The sequence below is a fragment of the Sciurus vulgaris genome (assembly GCF_902686455.1).
Source record: "Sciurus vulgaris genome assembly, chromosome: 5".
NCBI classification, from domain to species: Eukaryota; Metazoa; Chordata; class Mammalia; order Rodentia; family Sciuridae; genus Sciurus; species Sciurus vulgaris.
Genome location: NC_136465.1, coordinates 62,549,956 through 62,575,069, shown reverse-complemented (window position 1 = coordinate 62,575,069; position 25,114 = coordinate 62,549,956). Strand labels below are relative to the sequence as shown.

General features: G+C 34.4%; 1 protein-coding gene across 3 annotated transcripts in view; it reads right to left on the bottom strand.

The window, feature by feature from the left end:
- The window catches only part of PURG (purine rich element binding protein G), a 107,215-nt gene that overhangs the window by 61,507 nt on the left and 20,594 nt on the right, over positions 1–25,114 (bottom strand). For 2 of the 3 annotated variants that reach the window (XR_013763851.1, XM_079140244.1), the window contains one exon: positions 6,740–8,361. The exons of the other annotated variant lie outside the window; for it this stretch is intronic. Coding sequence is in view for 1 of the 2 variants with exons in the window: in XM_079140244.1 (XP_078996370.1) it covers positions 8,257–8,361 (105 nt within the window). In the remaining variant the exon portion in view is untranslated. Of the gene's footprint in view, positions 1–6,739; positions 8,362–25,114 lie in introns of those variants that run through there. 3 annotated transcript variants of the gene reach the window in all.

Below are 25,114 nucleotides of genomic sequence, written 5' to 3'. Positions count from 1 at the left end.
CTGTTCCCATTGACTCTCTTGGTAGAATACTAAGGCAGGCCTATATATGGAAGACATAGGACTTCTCTGGAGGGCAACTTTGGACTCAGGCCTTGTTGAAACTTCCTTCGAACAAGGCTACTGGCTAAGGTCTCCCTTCTCTCCTTCGTAGGGGACAAATCAGCATTGTCCCAGCCCTCCATTTTCTCTCACCAGCATTTATCCCAATAAATCTCTCACATATCTAATTCTATCTTGGCTTTCGCTTCTCAGATGATCTGGTAGAATGACCCAAGAAAATAGATAGTAAGATGATGATTTGGGACGGATGTATTAACCATCCAGTGGGTAAAGAGGATGTCAACTTGGTTATAGATATAGGGACATGAATTGTCCCTAGCACAAGATAATAAGTCAAATGTGGAAGATTTCATTGATGGTGACCTGGGAAAATGTCCTGGTAGAGAAGAAAGATGTAGATGTGATGTCTGAGGCATTTGAAAGCTATGGAGAGAAAAATGTCCTCAGAAACAGCAGAGTTGGATGACTACTGTTAAGTTGAATTGATGCCAGTAGAGAATATTGAGTACAGTTAAACAAGCAGCTTATAGCTAACTGTGTGAGTCTTATGAAGAGATCCCTACTTTCTGCGGGGTGGCAGAATAGACACAGTTGAACAGGCTAAAGATCAAGTAGTTGGAATCACAGAGATTTATAGATGTTTGAATATTTAGCTAGGAATACTGTGCTGGGGTGGGGCAGGTGTAAGGGAATCTGGGAGACTGGGAAAACCTGGGACCCTGAAAACTGGGATGAGGATATAGGTGGATACCATTCTGCTTTTCTCTCTCTCTCTCTCTCTCTCTCTCTCTCTCTCTCTCTCTCTCTCTCTCTCTCTCTCTCTCCCTCTCTGTGCTGGAGATGGAACTCAGAGCCTTTTGCATGCTAGCAAAACATTCTACTACTGGACCACACTCCCAGACACTCCTCTCCCAATCTTTTAGACTTGCAAAGGTGTCTCATGATTCTTGTAAGAGCTAGCACTTCTATTGTGCAAGAAGATGTTGCAGAGGCCTCTCCCTCACAAGGCAACATGTGTTCCTCACAGTAGCTGCCCTCTTTTCTCCCATAATCTGATGACCAAAGATCAGTTCTAGCATAACCTGGGTGGGTATATGCTAGGATCGATTAACAAGAAAGGAAACTGTATACCAGATGAGTTTCAAGAATTAGCTAGCATATGCTGACAGGAGCCAGAGGAGTACACTTTGGACTGTATTTTGAGAGTGCTTGACTAAGTGCTTTCTCAGAACCTGAGATCTAATATTATGTCAAGGACCTCAGGAAATAGGACAATCTCAGTTTGCCTGTGGTGGTTCTTTGAAATCTGGAAAATGATGTTTGAAGTTTGCAGAACTATTCAATTTGGAATAGGATAATACATTTCCAGTGCCTTCAAGGCTGTGACATTACAGCCATTTTACATAGCACATCACCCCTCCTATAGGAATGAACTTCTTCCTGGCATGAAAAGTAGCCACTCTGGTTGAAGCTTTGCTTATTGTAACAGGCTTTTATTTCCAGGTAACATGTCTATGGAAGACTTGATTCTGAATAGAGATATAATATTACCAGAAACTAATTTTTTTCTATTATACTCTGCTTAATAGAGTATCAAAAATAGAGTATTAAAAAAGTAAAATATTTATATTGTGCTATAGAAATTCAGATGTTGTCTTGTGATCTTTAAACAATAAATGAATAATTTCCCCCCTGAAAAAAAAAAACAATGACCAAAAAACTCAGTAAAGTAGAAATTTCTGAATTGCCCTCAATAGGAAAGAAGTCTACAACAGGTCTAGGTTACAGTGTAAGCAACAGTGATTAGATGAAGGAATGAAGATACTGAGGGATATGGGGACTCTAGAATGTACCTCGAAAGCACTCACTCTCCTGCCACTGAAGTTTTCAGGGGGCTCAATAGTCAGGAGCATGTTAGGACATCTTCTCCAAAGTAAAAGACAAACAGATGCATCCTGCATTACTACTAGGTAAAAGATGTTCAGTACTTGGGTAAGCCTCTTTGTGTTTGAGTGACAACTTATTCCACAGATAAGAATGTTGCTCTGGCCCATTTGGTATGTGACTACCAGCTTTGAATAGGACTTAGAGCATGAAATGGCTCTATAACATGTACAACAGCCCTGCTGCTTGATCCATGTGATCAAACAGATCTTATGGCTTTGGAGGTGTCAGTAAAGGGAAAAGATGCAGAGAGAATAAATGGAGCTTATAGCAAGTTCCAGGGAGAGAATTAGCTCCCCCAATGCAGCCCCTGAGATTCTTGAAAAAAGTTATGCCAATCACTGAAGGAATAAACATCTTTCAAGAAATAGCAATTAAAGTGTCACTGGGCCCTGGTGGAAATATTCTGGACCATAGGTACAGAATTACCCATTATGACTTGGGTTCTATTGAACCCTTCAAGTCATAAAGTTGAATAGGCCCAGCAATCCACCATCAGAACTTGTTACATCCAAGATCAAGACTAAGCAGGACCAGAGACCATTAGTTCATTGCATGGATAGGCTGTCAGCAACCCTCTGTCATCTCATATGTATATCCATTTGGAAGTTCCCATATGACTAGCTGAAGGAGGAAGGAAAAGCCTGTACTTGATTTATGGATGGAGTAGTTCAGTACATGGGTGCAGGCTGAAAATGGGTAGGAAAAGAGAGTGGAGAGGGAGAATCTTCTCAATGGGGAGAGCTATAAGCACTGCACCTGGTATGAAGGACTGCACCACTTTGTATGGAAGAAGTGTCTTGAGATAAAAAATAAATCGGTAGTTCCTGGGTAGTGATCCATGGCCTGGCCATCTGATCAGGAGCCTGAAAGAAAAAGGATGGGAAGATCAAGGCAAACAGATCTGAAGTAGAGGCTTGTGGGTGGACATATGGGTTTGGGCAAAACTGTGAATATTAATATTCCATGGAAGAAACACTGAATAGCCAAGATACTGAACAGCCCCCGAACATGACTTATACTGCTATTGGTCATCTCAGAATTAGCACGATGGGCATATGAACAGAGTGGACATGGTAGCAGAGACAGAGGCATAACTAGGGGATCCATTTCACAGCAAAGGATGTGGATGGTATAGGCCTTCAAACACAGATACCACATTATCTACAAGCCAGCCTCACAAAATGCAGAAACAATCTGTGGGTCAATCAGGAGAATAGGAAATATAAGAGATACATGTTTATGGCCACCACAAGTTCCAGTTTGCCCTGTACAGATCCACACCTCCACCTAATTGATATACTGACCCAGCTTCTGTGCTCTGAAATCTATTGCTGCCTTTACACTGAGGGTGTGCTTCTTTTAGACTGCTCCTCATCAATGACAGTGACAGGGTTACCAAGTAGGCCTGTACCTGCAAGATGCTGGCCTCCTATAAGGAGCAGGTATCTCTCAAGCACTCTCCATAGGCCTGGCTGAAAGTTGCTTAGAATAGCACTTGGTCTAGGAAATAACTTCTTTATCTCCTTCTTCGTTTCTTTCCTCCCTCTGTAGCTTCCTCTCTTCTTCACAGGGGCAGAACTGCATCATAGTCTGATGGCTCCTCCATTAACTCCTTCTCCATTTCCCCTCTCTGGTTTTTTCTTTTATAAATTACTTGCACATCTAATCCCATCTTGGCATCTGTTTCTAAGAGGACCCAGACTAACACAGATGGCTTGTATCTATGCTGGTGGGCATCTAAGGTAGAATGGCAAATATGTCAATCTTGCATGCTAAGTATGGCCAACTGGTAATGGCTGCCCGGAGAATGCTGGGTTGAGAAATATTCTAGAGTTATATCTATTCCATTGTAATGAAAGTCATTGTCTATTGGAAAGGTTAGCCATGACAAAGGAATGTGGTCTTGCCCTTTCATTAATCACTACTAATGAAATCTCTATCAAGAAGGGTTATGGTCAGAGAGCTATTGTATGTGAAACTCCTATTATTGATGAATGGCATCCATAATGATAGTGAATGATTAATGTTAATGATGGTTTAATGATTAATAATATGGATGATTCTGAAATAATTAAGAAATTATGCAATAATATAATTATATAATCATATGTAATTAATAATAGTGCTTACTGATGAATGGTGGTTATAAAATGGTATATCATTGAGAATACTAAAGCAATACTAAATATAAGAAAATTTGTGGCTTAATTATTTAAGCAATACTATTTTCACACCAAATGATGGTGAGTCATATGGAATCTAGAGAAAAAGATTGAAAGCATCAGGTTTTGTTAGTGGTTTCTTCTCTGACTTGGGGTAACTGTGCTCTGATGAGCCAAAGTGAATATTGCTGTTTTCTTTGCAGGTCTACATCATGAGGCCCATCACAACAGGATGCTATTCATGAGTATTACTCATTTTCCTACTGATTTTATATTTGCCCAGCAACATTCTAATGTTAATCAGGCTTTAAAAGCTGATTTTCTTACTGAAAACAATATGCTGACTAGTTTTCTAGTGTTTTATTTTTTCTAGTATTATTTCTTTCCTCTACGAAGTCATTTTTAAAATTATAAAATAATGCTTATCATAAATAATAAGTATAAAAGCAAAATTCTAAGTCCACTTCTTATGCAGACCTTCCTTCCCATCCTATTCCCTAGGAGTAATGCTTTGTTTTTTGTTATAAATTAATTGGTTTCTTCATTGGATATCCAGTGCTCAAGATTTTAATGATCTTGTTTAAAAGGAATCTCTTGTGAATTCGCTCAGAATGAATTAGTAAAACTTAGTTTCTAAATACACATTAATTTCTAAATACATTCAGTCCTTTTTATCTTCATGAACTAGTCTTTTGTTAAGTCTTTTATGACAGCCAACAATTTGCTTTGCAAGAAGTGTAAACTTTATTTACCATTCACAGTTGCTAAGAGATCAGTTTAGGAGAATATGTGTAGTGCTGAGCTCACTGCATTTTTTGATTTATTTAGCCCTATGAACTACTACTCACTTATTTTTGTGTGAATCGTATCACTTTCAACTTATTTTCTAGGAGTCTTTTCACATCCACCCCCACTCAAGGATAAAGTAGAGAGTGAGAAAAGTAACTTTAGTCCAAGTGTGAATCACTACACACCCACTTCAACAGCTTTTTAAAAAAGAATACAGGAAGACAAAATTGAGATTATATAGATGGGCTATTTTTTTTTTCTTAAGATTATTGTTATTATTGGCTATTTTCAAACTCAAAGTAACTCCTGGTGAGAGAAATTAGTTCCCTAAGATGGGTAAGGATAATCTTTCAGTGTTCATAAAGTTTATTTTGAAATATTTTACTCAGTAGAGAACACATGGATTTTTTAAAAAATGCTTTCCTTACTAGAATTCAGGGAAAATATCTTTAGCTTAAGATCCATAAGGGAAATTATTATTTTAGAATCAGAAAAGACAATTTCCCAAAATAATATTGATAAAATTATAAAGACAGGTATAATTGTATAACTTAAAAAACTTAAATCATGGTTTTACAAGAAAGAGGGACTAAATTATTTTCATAAATAAACCAAACTTATAGAGTATACTCATTTTATTTAAGGCTGATGAGTTTTAAAAATAATTTTAATACTAAAAAAATGATAAAATTTTTCGAGAATAACTTTTTAGATGGCACAGACATTATGGTGAACATTAATACAGAAATATAGTTGACTATAGAGTTAAAATTAGAGACCTTGTCCCATAGATTAAAAAGATTTTTTCCCAAAAGCAACTCATTTGCTCTCTCACAGTTTCATCAAATTAGAATTAATTTTTATTTCTATTAGCAGGCAAGATATAGGTTAAAAAGATTTTTTCCCAAAAGCAACTCATTTGCTCTCTCACAGTTTCATCAAATTAGAATTAATTTTTATTTCTATTAGCAGGCAAGATATAGCACAGAAATAAAAATTCTCTAAAATATTAATAGACATACCCACTTTATCTTTTTCATTAAATAAAATGTGGAATTATTTTGTATCACATTTATTATTTACCAGTTTTCATAAAATGTAATGCTGTAAATGTAGTTACCAAAATATACTGTAGAAATATCTCTGGGAGAAGCTGTGGTTTAGTAAATATTGCATTTGTTCAAGATAGTGACAGAGAAGCAAGCCTACTGTTCTCATAGGCTTTATTCTCTAATATTCATTTTTTGATATTAGAAGTCAGACAAGATTTAATAATGATTTGAGGCAAAATTAATGTGCCTTAAACTTTTTTTTATTGTAAACAAATGGGAAACATGTTGTTTCTCTGTTTGTACATGGAGTAAAGGCATACTATTTGTGTAATCATAAATTTACATAGGGTAATGTTGTTTGATTCATTCTGTTATTTTTTCCCTTCCCCCCTACCCCTCCAACCCCTCTTAAACTTTTAATATAACAAAGAGCACAGTAGTATGGGAATGTCCTTTCAGTTATCAGACCCAGTGGGTTAGACTGATAAGTTTGATCATCTTCTATTTAAGGTCAGTGATTGTTGTATTTAATACATTTGTTTCCATTTTTTCTGTTCTTTTAAAATTTTAATGTTGCCTGTGGGTTAGTCAAGATATCAAGGTTGGAATGAAAATTTGCATACCGTTTTAATACTGAATTTTTTTCTGGCTTGGAAGAAGCTGTTCTCTGCCCTCATGAAGTTGTTTGTAGCTTCATGTGTCCTACTGCTGTGATTCTTTTTTTGTGTGTGTGGTGCTGGGGATTTGAACTCAGGAGGGCCTTGTGCTTGTGAGGCAAGCACTCTACCAACTGAGCTATATCCCCAGCCTGTGATTCTTAATATACATGCTGAAGTTTAGAATCCCATAAAACCTTTGCCATGACTACCTATTATACTATCTGACTCATGTCAGTTTTTCCAGAACATTCCAAATTTATGTTTTGTCCTTATTTTCATACATGAGGAATGAAATTTACTTCATTTTAAAATTGTATCTTTTTTATGTATGTGTGTATGTATGCATGCATTTATTTATTTATCTTGCTGTGCTGGGAATCAAAACCAGGGCATCCTGGGTTCTAGGGAAGTACTCTACTGAGCTACTTCCCAGCCTCCAAACTTTTACTTTAAATATGAACCTATGTGAATGACCTTTGCAGTGTCATCTGAATTGAAATAAAGGCTTTGAAGGCATACTAGCTTTCATGCAAATGTTATCTTCTGGTTCAACCAGATGACAAAACTACTAATAAAGCAATAAATAGACAAACACTCTTTTGGCACATTTTCAACTTACTTATTCCCATGTCTGGTAGGATTGGTTTTTATAGGTCCTACCTAAACATGATTTTAGAAGCCATAGCAACTGGATTTAAATTCCTAAAGACACAACAGATTTGGGGGGCACAAATGAAATAACAGAATAAACACATGGTAAGATCAACAATCAAGTTATTTCTGAAAAATAAAAATCCATAATAATTACACATATAAACCAGTTTATTAGATTGTCAGTGATACTTTGAGACAAATTCAAGTTATTTTATTTTACTTTATATAAACAGAGGAAGGGAGGAAAGTTTTAAACTTCAAGCTTGTTCAGCATGTGTGCAGTTAGCATCCACAAAAGCACCATTGGATATGGAAGAATTAGCACCACAGAATTTTAGGACCTAACTGTTAACATGCATCACTGAAAAACTTGGAACCAAAAGTAGTACATGGTATGGTCTATTATAAACAATACAAGGCAATTTATGATTTCTTCTCATACGGTACAATACAATCACAATCAATGAGAACCTTTTAAGTACAATACAAGACAAAAAACACCTGTACCCTGTTAACACTACAGCAGTTACAGATTTAAAAAAAAATGTTTCTTGTAAGAGGCAGTGGGTTGAATGATCCCTCCCCGCCCTCAATTTTTAAATTCAGAGTTGTATAGTTACATGATCTCTTGAGAAAGTATTTTCAAATCTACATGTCTTCTACCTCAATGCTGACAAATGGTGGTTTGAAAACGGAAAGGCTGGATGAATTAAACGAGAAACCAAAAAATCTGAAAAGAGTCAAGAAATACTCCACTGTGGTGGAAGGTTTTCCACACAAGATCAGTTTGAAAATGATGCCAGTGGTGTTGATACTTCTCTTCCTTTCCATGGAGGAATGCCAAGTACAGAAGCCTTGGATTCATGATGAACTTCGATTCATTTCTTTCACCAAATGCTTTTACTCTGGAGTGTAACATTAGAGATTTATTCCTTATTCCTCAACTGTTTTTGTAGTATCATTGGGCTGTTCCTTATGCTTGGTTTGACAACAGTGAAAAGGGTTGATATTCTCTCTGGATTTAGGGCAATTTGTGAGCTAAAGAAAAGATATTAATTTAAATTTAGCAAATAGGAAATTTTAAAGGGAGTTTTACTATTTTCACAGTACAAACCCATATTATTGAAAACCTTTCTGTTAGAAAGCATGTAACAAACCCTTAATTTTAGTTGTGCCTAGACCAATTTTGGCATATGAGAAGATACTGTATAAGAAATGTGCAGTAAGAATAGATACAGGTATATTCAGATCTCAATGCATTGATGCCAAGGAAAATATATTTTTACTCACCAAGAGAAGAATATACCTTGAAGCATCTATGCAGACACATGAATCAATCATGTATCTGCCCAGCTTCTAATTCTGGAATAGTGATAACAGGGTCATTTAGGAAAAAGTACTCAATTACAGTACAGCAGCAATTTTATGTTGTCTATATTTAACAGTGAACATTTTTGAAAATAGAATCAGTACTATACGGTAAGTTTACAATTCACCATGTCTATAGTTGTAATACATGCGGTTATTTGTTTTCCAAATTTTTAAAAATCCCACTAGGACCAACATCTTTCAGAACAACAATCTAACATTAAACAAAACTTTCTAAGGAAAATATTTAGCATCACAGATATTTGAGAAAAGTCTGTTATTCAGCATCACAAAATACTCAATAGATCTACATTTAAGATTGTTCATGCCTTGACATTAACACACCTTTGGGTTAATATATCTTATTTTAAAAAGAAAACAAACAAACCAAATAACTGACATGAAATTTGTCTTTAGTCTCTCCTTGATAAGAACAGACCTGATAAACTTGACTTCTTTTCTATACCATGAAATGATGACTCCATCTAAGAAATTGCATTTACATTTAGTAAAAAGCATTTCAAACTAGAGATAGAGAAATGGTGACACAAAGAAAGACTTAAAGATAAGTGACATTATAGAAAAAAAATTTTTTAAATATTCTGCTCTCAAACAAAAAAGAAAGCAAAGTTTGTTCACTTTGAAATATTCTGTTGAAAAACATTCTGGATTGAAAGTTAGCCTATCTTAATGAATGTCAGAAAGATGTTAAGTTTCACTTGAGAGGGTCAAACCCTTTTGAAAAAAAATTATCCTATGCTTTTCCTGCTGAACTACATTCATTCTATAAATCTACCGATTTCCTGAAGAAGAAATACTGCACATAGCAGTACATTTTTGTAGATGATTTAAATTTGATAATTCACCAGGTATGGCTGACTTGAGCAAAGAAGAAAAAAAAATGACTTCTTAATGTTTTATATTAAAAAACAGCTAAAATAAAACTGAATTATGATTATGATAGGCTAGCTTAATAATTTTGATTGCCCTTATATTTGCTAAACATTTCAAGACAAGGTAGTAACAATTAAAAATAAAATTTTAAAAGTAAAAATTGTCCAAAAATTGTTCAATGATAAAGTCTTAAATTTTACAATATTTTAACTTCAAATGATTGTAGACTAACTTAGACAGTTTTGCCATTATCACATACACTTTTGTTACTCTTGAGTTTTATTTTTGTATTGCTCATTGGTTATATTATGTAACATAATGTTCTGTTAAATTAAAATAGTTTGATTTATTACATTATACTCTAAGTGGTTTTAGAAAAACATATAACTAGGATAAATTTATAAAAGGATAAAGAATATTTTAAGAGATTTTAGACATTCTATACAGACAAAAAGCTAGTTCAAGGTAATAAAGTGCCTTCTTTTCCAGGTAATTAAATTTTCACTAAAATATTTTAAGGCTTTATAAGAAACCCAACATTATCAAAAGTTTGATAGTATAGGGGGTTATATTATTAATTAGCATTCTTTTGTAGCTCTTATATTATTTTATCTTTCAATCCATATAGTAATCTTTAATAACTAGCAGCTTGAAATTATAAACTTAAATTATCAATTCTGAATTCATTTTGTGGGTAAAGGAGAAGATGTATCATTTCTAAATGCTGTGACTTGTACATAAGACTCTCATGTTGCTTGTGAACAATCTGGTTTATGTCATAATCTACAGCAGCCGATGTCCCTCAAAAAATTCAATAAAATATTTAATCCTATGGCAAATGGGCCATTATTTTGTTCATTCATTCATATATTGTTTTCTTTACACTTAAAATGATTGTGCAGCCTAAAATAAAAAAGACCAGAGAAAACTAACAGGAAATTCTTCAGATACAGGCACAATGAATACCTTTTATTGCAACAGACTGTGCATAATCTGTATTGATGCCAACAGTTAATATTGAGCATTTATATCCCTTTTGCTTCTACTATCCAGGGGTATATCACAGTAAAATACTATTAAGCTAATAAGAGTGTATCTATATGATAGCCATAATCATACAGAATTCTGTTTATTATATATTTAATTATTTGTCTTTGGGGGTATGTATGTATGAGTATACATCTGTATACTCAGTTATTTAGGAAGGCCCAGATTTTAGGATGAATTATGACAACATAGATAACTAACTGTTCAGTCACTTTTAACCAATAAAACCCAATTAAAATGTTTGAAAATTCGTTTTAGGAATTTAGCTATTTTGAAAAGATTACTGAAATGAAGTACAAGATTAAATGGGCATGATACCTAAAATGCTTTTCTGATTACCACTGGGTTAATTAAAAATGTTCCTTAAGTTAAAGGTTTTGTGGTCAGGATAGAGAAGGTGAGTGAAGGAACATTTGAAAAGAATGGTTTAAGTTAATGTTCCACATCATTAGGAAAATAGGAATTACCAGTAGGGGAAAAGTGCTAGTCTTAGAATTGGGTTTGGTTTTGAATCTAAAGCCTAGTGAGAGAAATTCTAGGGTTTAAAAAAATTAAAGTGGCATAAACCTTTATAATTGCACATTCCTTTACCAAAGTGCCACAAGTTACCATTTTTCTAAAATGCACATGATTCTAATTTTCAGAATCTAACTATATATACAGTTTTACCTTTTTCATACTAGTATACTACAGTTTCACAAACTTAGCAGAAATATAACTAGGAAGATGAATTATAACTTTCTAAAAATGATAGTGTGTGTATGTTAAAAAAATAACTGTTAAGAGCCTTTGTCATTATGAAGATTCAAATCCAAGTATGGACAAAGCATTCCATGAAATATGAAAACATCATGAGAGCTTGTTTAGGCAAATTTTAGTAATACTCTGCCAGACAATGCACAGAGGTCAATATGCTTAACAGAAAACAAATTGATTTATTTATCCTGTTTTTTTAAAATCTATTTTACCACATGTGATACCTACTCTCTTCAATCATGGAAGCAATAATATTATCTAGAAACCAAGTTTGAAAACTGAGGTTTTCAAATACTGAGGTTTCTAGCCTTAACTGCTCATTCCTATGAAGTATGGCAAAAATGTTGATGGGTGTGTTACTTATTTTCATGCTTCTATCTCTCTATTCTAAATAGAAATACTAAATAGAAGTATACAGAGATAAAATAATGAGGACAAAAAAACAACAGAGACCAAAACGCAAATATATAGAGTGAATAAAATAGTAAGTCATTGTATGAAAGTTCTTTGTAGTACTGAATTTGGTCAATCAGGGAAAGAGAATTAAAAATGGAGTTCTCTTTACCATGTAATAATTGTATGATTATATATTTTTACAAATAAATGGCATGCACATAAATTTAAATTTTGAATATTTTAGTTATTTCTGAATGTAATGAAATTAAACCAGGGAGTTGTTTTATTAAACCAAGGCCAAAATTTTATATTGTTCAGGGGTAAGAGAGAATGTAGGATCATGATTCTCAATGACAGATTATTTGGGTTCTGTTATAACATAAACTAAACACTGTGGTGTATTGCTCCATTTAATTAGACAGGAAATGCTGGTGTTGGGCATGGTGGCACATGCCTGTAGTCCCAGCTACTAGGGAGACTGAGACAGGAAGATCTGGTCAGGAGGATCACATACTCAAAGCCATGTTGGGCAGTTTAGTGGGACCCTGTCTCAAGATAAATTAAAAATAGGGCTGGGGTTGCCTGGCAAGTGCTGGGTTCGACTCTCAGCACCACATATAAATAAGTAAAATAAATTAAAGGTCCACTGACAACTAAAAAATATTTTTAAAAATTCAAAGTAAAAAGTTCTGGGGATCTAGCTTAGAGGTACAATACACCTGGGTTCAATTCTCGAACGACCCACCCTCTCCATCCCTGCCCGCCCCCCCAAAAAAAAGGAAAGAAAGAAAAAAGAGATGGGTAAAAAGGTAAAAATTCTAATTTTGTTAAAATTGGGAGTAAATTATAGTCACAGGACATTAAATGTCTACCAAAAAAGTATCCCATCCTTTTCCTACAGTTTGAGAATCTTAGGTGTAAGAAGGACCATATAAAAGCTGTATCCCTGGCCTGGGATATAGCTCAGTGGTAGAGTGCTGCCCTAACATTTGCAAGGCCCTGGGTTGGCTCTCCAGGACTACAAAAAAAAAAAAAAAAAAAAAAAAAAAAAAAAAAAAACCCAAAACAGAAGGAAAAACAATCAACAACAAAACAACAAAAACCACAGCATTTGAACCAGGCTGCATGGCACATACCTATAATCCAACTGCTTGGGAGACTGAGGCAGGTGGATTGCAAGTTTGAGGCCAGCCTGGGCAATTTAGAGATACCCTGTCTCAGAATAAAAAATAAAAAGGGCTGGAGGTGTAGTTCAGTAGTATAGTGTTCCTGGGTTCAATCCCCAGTGGTGGTGGTGGATGGAAAGTACCTAGAAAAAAAATTATATAAACTTGTCTTTTAAAGATGTAGAATGGGATAAAAATATCCCAGTCTTCTGAGAAAATTAACAAACTTTAAAAATGTAAGTAGATTCAGTTACCATGATAAATCACTTATAACAACTCCCACAAACCCAACATAATGACAGGTTTAATCACAGAATGAATATTCACCTACAGAATCTTCTTATAGTTTCTGAGTTATAAAAACATAATACCTTGTTGGTAAATAATAGGCTTTGATAGTTTCAGTGTTTAGAAGTTGCTACATAAATACTTCAAACAAACATTGAAATGCAGAAGATTCTAGAGTGTGTGTGTGTGTAGTGCTGATTGAAACCAGGCCTCACGCTTTCCACACAAGTGCTTTACCACTGAGCCACATCACTAGCTCCAGATTTGCAATAGAAGCTGTAGACATTGTGGGAACTCCACACTATATGAGATATTCCCACTATATTTAGCACACATAACACCCAAATAATGTAAGACTCCACAGTCTTTCTTGCTAATATGCCCAGATATTTTCTTGACTTTGCAAAAGCTGGGTAGGAAACTGTGTTTACCTAAAATAACTTCTCCCAGGTTGCAGTCCTATATTGGTGACATAAATATTGGACATACATATGAGAACCATTCCTACTATATTATTTAATCTTGTTTTTCTAATATTCAGCTTTTTTATAAAAAGCACTTTCATTTACAAAATGCCTCATATTACTACAGTGGTTATTTCTCACGGTATACTGATGAGAAAGGCAAAGTTAATACCTTGCCTGGTCAGGGCACTCCTGTAATCAGCTCCCGAGGCTGAAGCAGGAGGATTGAAAGTTCAAAGCCAGCCTCAGCAACTTAGTGAGACCCTAAGCTACTCAGTGAGACCCTGTTACTAAAGAAAATATAAAAAAGGCCTGGGGATATGGCTCAGTGGTTAAGTGCCTCTGGGTTCAATCCTTAGTACCAAAAAAAAAAAAAAGTAATAATAATAACTTGCCTGTGCAGTGATGGAGCTGCAAGAAGCTTGTAGAGGTCTTATGTAGTTTCTCTGTTCTGTATGTAATTATCTGACATTGCACAATGAGCTGAGCACAATGTGTGCTCTTTGGGGTCAAATGTTGGATCTCATTGTCTGCTGTAATATCTCCATCTATTGTTTAGCTCATGTGGTATGCATAATAAATATTGCCCATCCCTGCCTCTGAGAAAAGCTATGCTGGCCTCCTGTTGCTTCTCCACTACAATAGTGTAGGTAGCATTATGGTCTTAAATATCTTAAATAATAGGGTAGTATTACTCATTCTTGAGTCACTATGATACAGTCTACCAAAGTGTGTTCTCCAGAGTACCAATTACACTATTGACTGGTACTATGATTATTCCTAAAATTTTGAATTATTCATCTATACCTTTGCCAGGCATTTGAGTTAAAAGTTGTACTTGTATATGGTAAATGGTTCATTTTGCAAGCTAATTTAGTCATAATGAATCAAGGAAATAATCCTCACAGCTGCAATCATTAGCATGAATATGGAGCATACCAGAAAGAGAGGAAAAGATGGTTACACATGTACAGCAATGAGATTCAGAGGACTAATCTGAATCTGGACTAATTTGGAAATCAGAGCAGGAAATCCAAGCCCCTTGAGGAGACAGTAATTTTACTGGACTTGGTGAATGCTGAGGAGGTTGGACTAGATGATGACAAGTCTTCTCTAGCTCTAAAATTCTTTATTTTGCTGCTCAGTGCTCAAAATCAATTTTTCTTTTTAAGAAAAAAGAATAGTTAAAGCCCCCAAACTTTTATGTTTTGAAACTCTAGAGCAACTGCTAAGTATTGAATGTTTTCTTTTTCCTTATTCCTTTTTTGGTAACAATATCGTGAACAACCTTTTAAATCTTGAATATTTAAATTGCATTAGTACAATGTGGATGTTTATAATACTTTATATGTCAGCAAAATTAGTATCTAGGAGTTTGTTCCTACTCCCACTACTTTACATGAACTTGCTGCCTTGAGAGTAGGTTGGTTTCACCAATGATGTACACTTCATGGCCTCATTTCCCATTTCAATTATTTCTTGTAAAGGTGAAATTATTTCTTGTAAAAATAATTTATGGTTTTAAATTATTAGTGGAAAAGTACATGACTTTGATATTAAGTGTAGATTTATACATGTAAATAAAATAACTTCTAGTTACAACATTTTGATTGAGAAGCAATGAAAACATAAGTCAGAAAATAAGAAGTAAAAACTGATTTTGCGGGGGGTTGTTGGGGATTGAACCAGGGACCACTGAGCAACATCTCTAACCTCCTAAAAACCTAATTTTGTTAACTAGAACAATAAGTAGATGGGAGGAAGACAGATGATTTACTATCAACTTTAACTTCTGCTAAGCTAGGACTTTTCAAAACCTTTCAAGTAGACTGTTCTCACTGAGAAATGAAGTTTATAATTCTTTAATTCACAGTCTAAGATCTCTTTACCTTTCTTACATTAAGCTGATATCACTTCTCGTATTCAAATGGAAAAAGGGACATAACCTTATTTTTTTCATCTGGAAAGAAACATTATTAGCAGTTACTTAAAATTAATTACTACAACTAAAATGATGAACTTTATTAGAGAATTCAACTTATATATACTGCTGAAAATAAGGTATTGGTCTTTACAGTTGGGAACATATATCCTTGAAGCTTAGTGTGACAGCACTGTTGGTTCTCCTCATGGGTTAAATTGTACTAATGAGGTTTTCTTGGTAATTCAAATGTAACTGCCTTTTATGAGAAATAAGACATAATGTCACCAATAGGCTTAAAGACAAGAATCACATGATTATCTCAATAGATGCAGAAAAAGCATTTGACAAAATACAGCATCCATGCATGTTCAAAACACTAGAAAAACTAGTGATAGTAGGAACATTATAAAACATTGTAAAAGCTGTATATGATAAACCCAAGGCTAACATCATTCTAAATGGAGAAAATTTGAAAGCATTCCCACTAAAAACTGGAACAAGACAGGGATGCCCTCTTTCACCACTCCTATTCAACATAGTCCTTGAAACCCTAGCCAGAGCAGTTAGACAAAAGAAAGAAATTAAAGGAATACAAATAGGAAAAGAAGAGCTCAAACTATCCCTATTTGCCTATAACATTATTCCATATTTAGAACACCCCAAAAACCCCACCAAAAAGCTTCCTGAACTCATAAATGAATTCAGCAAAGTAGCAGGATAAAAAATTAACACCCAATTGCATTCCTATACAATGACAAATCAGCTGAAAGAGAAATTAGGAAAACTCTCCCATTCATAATAGTCTCAAAAAAACAAAAAAACAAAAACAAAACAAAACAAAACTTGGGAATAAGTCTAACAAAAGAGGTGAAAGACCTCTACAATAAAAAAAACTACAGAACACTAAAGAAAGAAATTTAAGAAGACCTAAGAAAAATAGAAAGACCTCCCATGTTCTTGGATAGGCAGAATTAAAATTGTCAAAATGACCATACTATCAAAAGCATTATGCAGATTCAATGCAGTTACTATTAAAATTCCAAAGGTGGTGTTCATAGAAATAAAAAAAGCAGCCATAAAATTCATTTGGAAAAATAAGAGGCCCAGAATAGCCAAAACAATCAGTGAGAAAAGAAATGCAGGAGGCATCACAATACCAGGTTTTAAATTATACTACAAAGTTATAGTAACAAAAAGGGCATGGTTTTGGCACAAAAACAGAATGGAAGACCATTGGACAGAAGAGAAGACACAGAGACAAACCCACATAAGTACAGTTATCTCATACTAGACAAAGGCACCATAAACACACATTGGAGAAAAGATAGCCTCTTCAACAAATGGTGCTGGAAAAACTGGAAATCCATATATAGTAGATTGAAATTGAATCCCGATATCTCACCCTGCACAAAACTTAACTCAAAGTGGATCAAAGACCTTGGTAATAGACCAGAGACCCTGGGCCTACTAGAAAAAAAAAGTAGGCCCAACTCTCTACCATGTTTGCTCATGAACCTACTTCCTCAAAAAACTTGTAAAGCACAAGAAGTAAAATTAAGAATCAATAAATGAGATGGCATCAAACTAAAAAGCTTCTTCACAGAAAAGGAAATAATCAAGAACATGAACAGAGAGTCTACAGAATGGGAGAAAATCTTTACCACATGCACCTCAGATAGAGCACTAATCTCTAGGATATACAAAGAACTTACACACACACACACACACACACACACACACACACACAAAACAAAACAAAACTAAAAAAAAAAGAAAACCCAATCAATAAATGGGCAAAGGAACTGAACAGATACTTCACAGAAGAAGAAATACGGTCAAAAAATACATGAAAAAATGTTCAACATCTCTAGCAGTTACAGAAAAGCAAATTAAAACTACACTGAGATTCCATCTCACTCCAGTCAGAATGGCAATTATCAAGAATATCAAGTAGGGCTGGGAATATAGCTTGGTTGGTAGAGGCCCTGGGTTCAGTCTCCAGCACCACCAAAAAAAAAAAAAAAAAAAGTAACAATAAATGTTGATGAGGATGTGGGGAAAAAGTTTCACTCATACATTGTTGGTGGGACTGAAAATTAGTGCAACCACTCTGGAAAGCAGTATGGAGATTCCTCAGAAAACCTGAAATGGAATCACCGTTTGACCCAGTTATCCCACTCCTTGGCATATACTGGAAGAACTTGAAATTAGCATACTACGGTGACACGGTCACAACAATGCTTCTAGCAGTTCAATTCACAATAAACAAGTTATGGAACCAACCTAGGTGCCTTTCAACTGATGAACAGATAAAGAAGATGTGGATGTGGCATATACTCAATAGAATATTAGCTATAAAAAAGAATGAAATTATGGCATTTGCTAATAAATGGATGGAACTGGAGAATATCATGCTAAGTGAAAAAAGCCAATCCCACAAAACCAAAGGCTGAATTTTCTGATGTGTGTTTGGTAAACCATAACAAGGGAAGGTGGGGAGAGGAAGAATAGAAGTTTATTAGATTAGACAAAGGGGAATGAAGGGAAGGGAGCGGGGATGGGAATGAGAAAGACAGTAGAATGATTTGGACATAACTTTCCTATGCTAATTCCACATCATGTTCAACCACAAGAATGGGATCAAAATTGTAATGGGTTGCACTCCATGTATGCAAAATAAGTCAAAATACACCCTACTGTCATGTACATCTAAAAAAAAAAAAAGGGCAAATTCTACACTATAGTAGGTCATATTAAAGAGAAGTGCTTTACGTTAGTTTTTTGTTTTTGTTTTTTGGTTTTTTTTTTTTTTTTTTTTTTTGGAATGATGTCGGAATGAAATACAAGCATAGTAAAACAATTTAGACCCCAGGAGAAAAATAAGTATGAGAAGGCAGATGGAAAGTAGGGTACTTAGAGATAGGAGGAAGTGAAAGAAATGAGAAAACCAGTGAATGAAAATAATAGGAAACATCATTAATATCTATTTAATACTCTGGCTCAATTTCTTACATCATTTGGGTACTTTTTCCCATAGAACTGATATGAGCACTGTAGTACTATATGATGGTTCTATCTCCTGCTCACTGATAGTATAAACATTGAGAACATACTAATTTCACAAAAAGACAAGAAAGTGGCTGTGTGTATGCTATCAGTATGTGACAGTGTTCTAAGATGCCTTTGTGTTCTTGTAGAATCTTTAAAAAATTTTTTCTGGTTGTTGATGGACCTTTATTCTATTCATTTATATGTGGTGCTGAGAAACGAACCCAGTGCTCACACCTCCTAGGCAAGTGCTCTACCACTGAGCCACAACCCCAGCCCTTGTAGAATCTTGAAGGTGGTGATGGTTAGGGGTGTGGATGGATTAGCCAAAGATAGTTCAATCCTCTCCTTTATTTAGTTATGTTAATTCAGTCACCTCTTTGTTAAGAATAGAATTCTCAGGGGCTGGGGTTTTGGCTCAGTGATAGAGCATTTGCCTAATGTGTGAGGCACGGGGTTCAATTCTAAGCACCACATATAAATAAATGAATAAAATAAAGGACCCAAACAACTAAAACATTTTTTTTAAAAGAACAGAATTCTCTTGAAAATGACAATAAAGGGCAAAAATTCACCCTTTACCTCTAGTAGAAATCAGTTTATAGTACTATGAAGAATCCAAGAATCATAGTATACTCTTTGCTTAAATTTATTCCTGCTTCCTGGGACCTCAATGATTTGTTGCATAAAATAGCAAAATTTAGGTATGTATAATTAAGAATTTCAGCCAAACAGAAATGCAACCTGGATGTTGCTCTTTTTGTATCTACTCTTCTTCCATTTATATAATCTTTTCCAGGAACTTTATATCAAAGTGAGTTTCTAACAATAAAACTGAGTTCTTCAGGTTCATACTATGTCATGTTGAAACTGGTATTGTGGTATCACCATATTGATAAAAATGAAAGCATTCTTTCCAGCATGTTTTGATAACAGAGATACTAAAAGAATTATCTATTCACCTGGGATTATTTTTCACATTTACTTTCTGAAGTTAAAGTAGAAGGACACAATAATTCTGTGGCCACTGCAATTGCTAAAGTGTACTCACCCAGTGTCTGTTTTTAGTAGATAATTTAGAATCTCCCAAAATAGTGTCTCTTGATTCATATACACTAATTAATGTGGGAGAGTTGTTTGAATGTGAGGTATACTATCACTTAATATTAGAGTGCATTTCTACCCTCTGAATGGTTATTATCAATTTGCTGCCATGATTTTAGCAGTTAGTTATGTGTCAGTTCAGACATTCAGTGACAATCTGCTTGTTTCTTGCAAGTTTCATCAGCAACCAAAAGAAACTTTGACTGATAAACTCAACAATATGGATGATCTCAAACCTACTAGGCTGAATGAAAGAAACAAAATATGAAAAAAAATGTTAATTTATGTGAAATTCCAGAATAGGCCAAACTAACCTATGGTGATAGAAATCAGATCAGTGGTTGCTTTTGGAAGCTGGGATGTTATGGGGGCCTGGGTATGTTGATTGGGAAGTGGGTGTTACTTGGGAACTTACTGGGATGGGAGAGATGTTGTATCTCCATATTTATCAAAACAGATTGAATGGTACATTAGCACTGGAACATTTCACTCTATGTAAATTATTTAATAAAAATGTTATAAAATATTGCAACTAGACACAGTATTCTTGCAGAGGATCAGAGGTTGGTTGGCTTTCTTTTCTTTTTTTTTTCTTTTTCATTTCAAACTTCTCCCTTCAAACTGCCTCATAGATAGTAATATACCCTGGAGTGAAATTCAGGACCTATACTCTATAGGCACATGGATTTTATAATAAGGACTACTTGTAGAGCAGTAGGACACCACTGGTGTAGAAAGGAAACCAATTTGCTTAAAACTTCTGAATGGAAATGAAAGAAAATGTTAACTTATACTTCTTGGTAAATAATCATGTACCAAATCACAGGATTTCACATTTCAAAACCATTTTGAATTCCAGTGATTTGGGTCCTAATTTATAATGATTACCTTATCACTTCAAATGTAAGGGGACATATGTTCATCATGTTTAAAGAAGATACCTTCAAAGTCAAATATCCAATGAATTAGGTTCTCACAGAAATAATCTTATTATACTAATTGATAATTCTAAGTAAATGAGAAATTCCATTAGTTCTGAAAAGAGGAATATCTTGAACAGAATTGATCCACAAGTGATGCCAAATATGCATTTGCAAAATTAAAACTGTAATCACAAGTCAGATAATTATTCTCCAATTTATTTTTTTGCAATTGCATCCAAATCTACCAAATTTCTTTTTCTTTTTTTTCTTTTTTCTTTTTTTTTGGTGCTGGGAATCGAACCCATAGCCTTATGCTTGCAAGGCAAGCACTTTACCAACTGAGCTATCTCCCCAGCCCAAATCTACCAAATATTTAAGCTGTCCCAAGTCCACATTATGCAAAGACATTAAAATATAAATTTTACTATTCATTATCATCTTCATGTGATACTAGATGAAAAAGTAAACAATTTCCCTGCATAATGCCTGACTATGGGAGGAAAACAATAAGTACTTGCTGAATAAATAAATGAAGTCTTATTTCCCTGTAATTGCCATTTCTTACCTTACATAAGTATGGCTTCTTACCCTACAAAACCAGATTTATTAAAAAGTAAAAGTTTAATCATATACGTATTTAGAAAACAAAAACAAATAAGTTTTAAAAATTCCTAAGCCATTATTACCACTATTGCTTTGTTAACATAAAAACTGCATAAATTTAAATTGGGGCAATTAAAAAAAAACAAATTGATACAGGGTAACATGGATCCTTGCTATAAAATTTTCCTTTTAAAAATTCAATGACACTAAGGACATTGTTTGCCTCTCTAGAGTGAACAATAAAAGCTCATGCATTCAATAGAATGGATGATGATACTTATTTCATGTAAACATTTCTGAGAGTTGAGAGGTTTAAAGGTCCAAAAGTACCAAAAGAAAACAGAGTTTCAGTGCTCAAAGACAGAAAAATTACTGTTCAAATATGAAAGTGGAAAAGTTGGGTATCAAGACTATGTCCATATGATCCTCTTTTATGACAGTCACTGGGGCCTACATTATAATAGTTTCTTACTCTCCTGAAACCAAGGGTTAAAGTGCTCTTTCACTTTCAATACCTATTTTTTTTTTAGAGTCAAAAGGTCCTGAAAACATCAGCTTATAATAATGTTTTCAACTTAAGAAACACATGAGAAAACTCTTTCAGTTGAGAAATGAAAACAAAAATTTTCTGAATGAAACCCACAGATGTCCACTGAATCTAAGTAGTAGGGAAGCAGACATTGGGTAATGGAAGAACTACTTAATAAGATCTAGTTCACATTCCAAAGTAAACTGTTAAATGATTTTTGAACAAGTCACATAACATCTTTAGGATTTTCCCCATCTGTTATAATGAGGATAAAGAAGACTCCTTTAGGAAAAAAGTTGATGGCAGATTTAGACAAGAAAATCTTCAGGTTGTCAAGTCACTATGGTACCCACATCAATACTAGAAAAGAGGTGAGGGGAATTCTTTTAGAACTGGGGAAAATAGTCCCCAAATCTTGCAAACTTCCTAATAATGATCATCTATCTAAAAATAGAAACAAAGCAGTTACGATTTCCTCCGGGAATAAATGATGCTTTGATACTTCCCAGTCTGTGGCTAGCTTATTTATTTTCTTAATGGTGTCTCTGGATGAATAGGATGTTTTAATTTTGATGGAGTTTAATGTATAATTTTTTTCTTTTATAGTTAGCACTTTTTGTTTTCTGTCCAAGAAATTTTGGCTTATGCAATTATGATCTTTTATATTTGACCAAAAACATTCAAGAGATTACAACTAGATCAATTCCTAAACTATGAACTGGGAGTTCTTGGGGTAAAATGTGGCTCGCTTTCAATTTTTCATAATTTTGTTATACCTCCTGGGGAATCAATCGTTTTATAGGTTGGGTACAATTAATAATGATGCTAACATTTACTAATTGCTTATTATGTGACAGACATTTTGCTAAAAGCTTCATGTATCTCAAGATTTAATTTTCTTTGAGTGTAGTTAGGGTTATAGCTCAGTTAGGGTGTTTGCCTAAAGCATGTGATGCCCTGGGTTAGATCCCCAAAACCACAAAAACAACAACAAAAAAGCTTTTCTTCTTCAAGAGAATTTGGTTAACCATAGGTTCTGTAAGGTCAAGGAGCCTTATGTTTTGTTATTGATACACTCCCCCAGGACCTAGAATATGGTCCAGCATATAGCAAGTGATCAATAAGTATAAATTGAATGCTGAATGAATAAATTTTTGGAACAAAACTGTGAAGTTAAGTAATTGCCCTAAATTACACAAGTGAGAGTTTGGGCTTGAACCTAGAACTGGCTGACACCAAAGTCTGTGCTGCTAAATAGTTTACAGTAGGCCATAGATGGCCAAATTACTCTGTAAGGACATAGTACCTGAAAATACATTTGAAATTGCTGCTATTGCTTAAAGGGGTGGATGGAGGAAGTGAATTATAATATTTATTGTTTTATATCTGCCATAACAAAGGCAAATTTAGAACTTTTATGAAGCTTCTCCTTGATAATAGCATATTGATCTTTTAAAATTTACAAATACATAGTTTATAACGGATTAAGCCAATCTGTGAGTTCAACTTTTAGGACTATAAATATAAGATAATTCAATCTGCATGCAAGAATTGAGAATTCAGCCTGCTAATTCCCCAGGGATGCTACAAAAACATGGTTAACTGGAAAAGTCAGTAAGCAAGGTCATTTATTTAACGGAATTTCCTACTTAAGAGTTTTAATCACAATGCTATTAACCCTATTGAAATGGAAACATTTCTAATATGTACTATTTTGATTTTCTGCTCTAATAAATACAACATAATGAACATGATTGAATTTTGTGTGCATGAATGGGAACATTGCAGTGCTGGAGTCTTCATTAACAACTTTAATTGCCATATAATGATGGAAAGGAAGATGATGTGAGTTCTTGAGTTAATTTGATAAAAACCTGGAGCATTCCTTTCAAATATATATATATATATATATATATATATATATATATTTTTTTTTTTTTTTTTTTTTTTTTTTTTAAAAGCCTGCTTCCAACTTATGTGGTCCTTTATCTCTTGCTCATAGGAGTGTGGGGAAAAGATGCACTAGTTGAGTCCAGGGCCTTGAACATGGTAGGCAAGTGCTCTACCACTTAGCTTCATTTCCAGCACCACTAGTTTATTTTTAATTTGATGAACTTCACAAATGAAGTAAATTTTCTGAACAGTATAAGACTTTGTTGAGGGCTACTCTGCAATGCGGGGGCCATAAGATTAGTGACAGTAAGCCAGGAAGGAATCAAGTTCTGAAAGACTAGCTAAGGAGGAAAGCTCAGGCAGGGAGATTAAAGCACACAGGGTCAAAGACTCAAGATTTAAGGCAGAGGCTGATATGTATATGATCAGAATCCAGGCAAGTGATTTATGTATAGACATGTGAACCAATGCAACAAATACTGTGCCTTTTATTAGAGCATGAACAGTGTGCATTCAGGGAAGAAGTGAGCCTAAAAATGAGATAAAAATAAGAACATGCCTAGAGTACATTTTTAAAAACACTTTAAATTAGCTATAACAACATGCCTAATTTTTACCAAACCCTGAAATTTTATTAGGTAACCAGGTGATTACAACAAATTATTTTACCTGCCAGAGTCTCAGTTTTTGTCATCTTTTAAATAGGGATAGTGATATGGGACTAAATTAGTATTTTCATTGAGATAAAATGAGACAGAATATGTGAAAGAAATATGAAAATAAACTTAAATTATATGTAAATTATAAAGTTTAATATTCTCTTTACCTTTAATTGAATGAGAAAATATTTCAGGCCAGGCATGGTGGCACATGCCTATTATACCAGTGGCTTGGGAGGCCAAGGCAAGGAGGATCATGAGTTCAGAGCCAATCTCAGCAACTTAGTGAGGCCCTGAGCAACTCAGTGAGACCCTGTCTTAAATAAAATATAAAAAGGGCTAGGGATGTGGCCCAGTGGCTAAGCACCCCTGGGTTCAATCCTGGTTCAAAAAAAAAAAAAAAAAAAATGATAGTTAATGATCAGTTATGAGAAAACTTTCAAGACAAATCAATCTTTTGTACCCATAACTCAGGTTTCTGCTAATGGTCTTCAGCTCAATAGTGAAAATTATTAACTCTGCTGATTTACTAACATAGCCAGGGTAGAATGAGGCTTAAAACATTTGGCTAAGACACTGGTGAGATAGTCATCATAGTTGAGAACAACATTAATGAAGTTTTGTAAATCCAATCATGAAGAAAAAAGGAATCTGAAGCCAGACATGGTGGCACACTCCTGTAATCCCAGTGACTTGGTAGGCTGAGGTAGGAGGGCTGCAAGTTTGAGC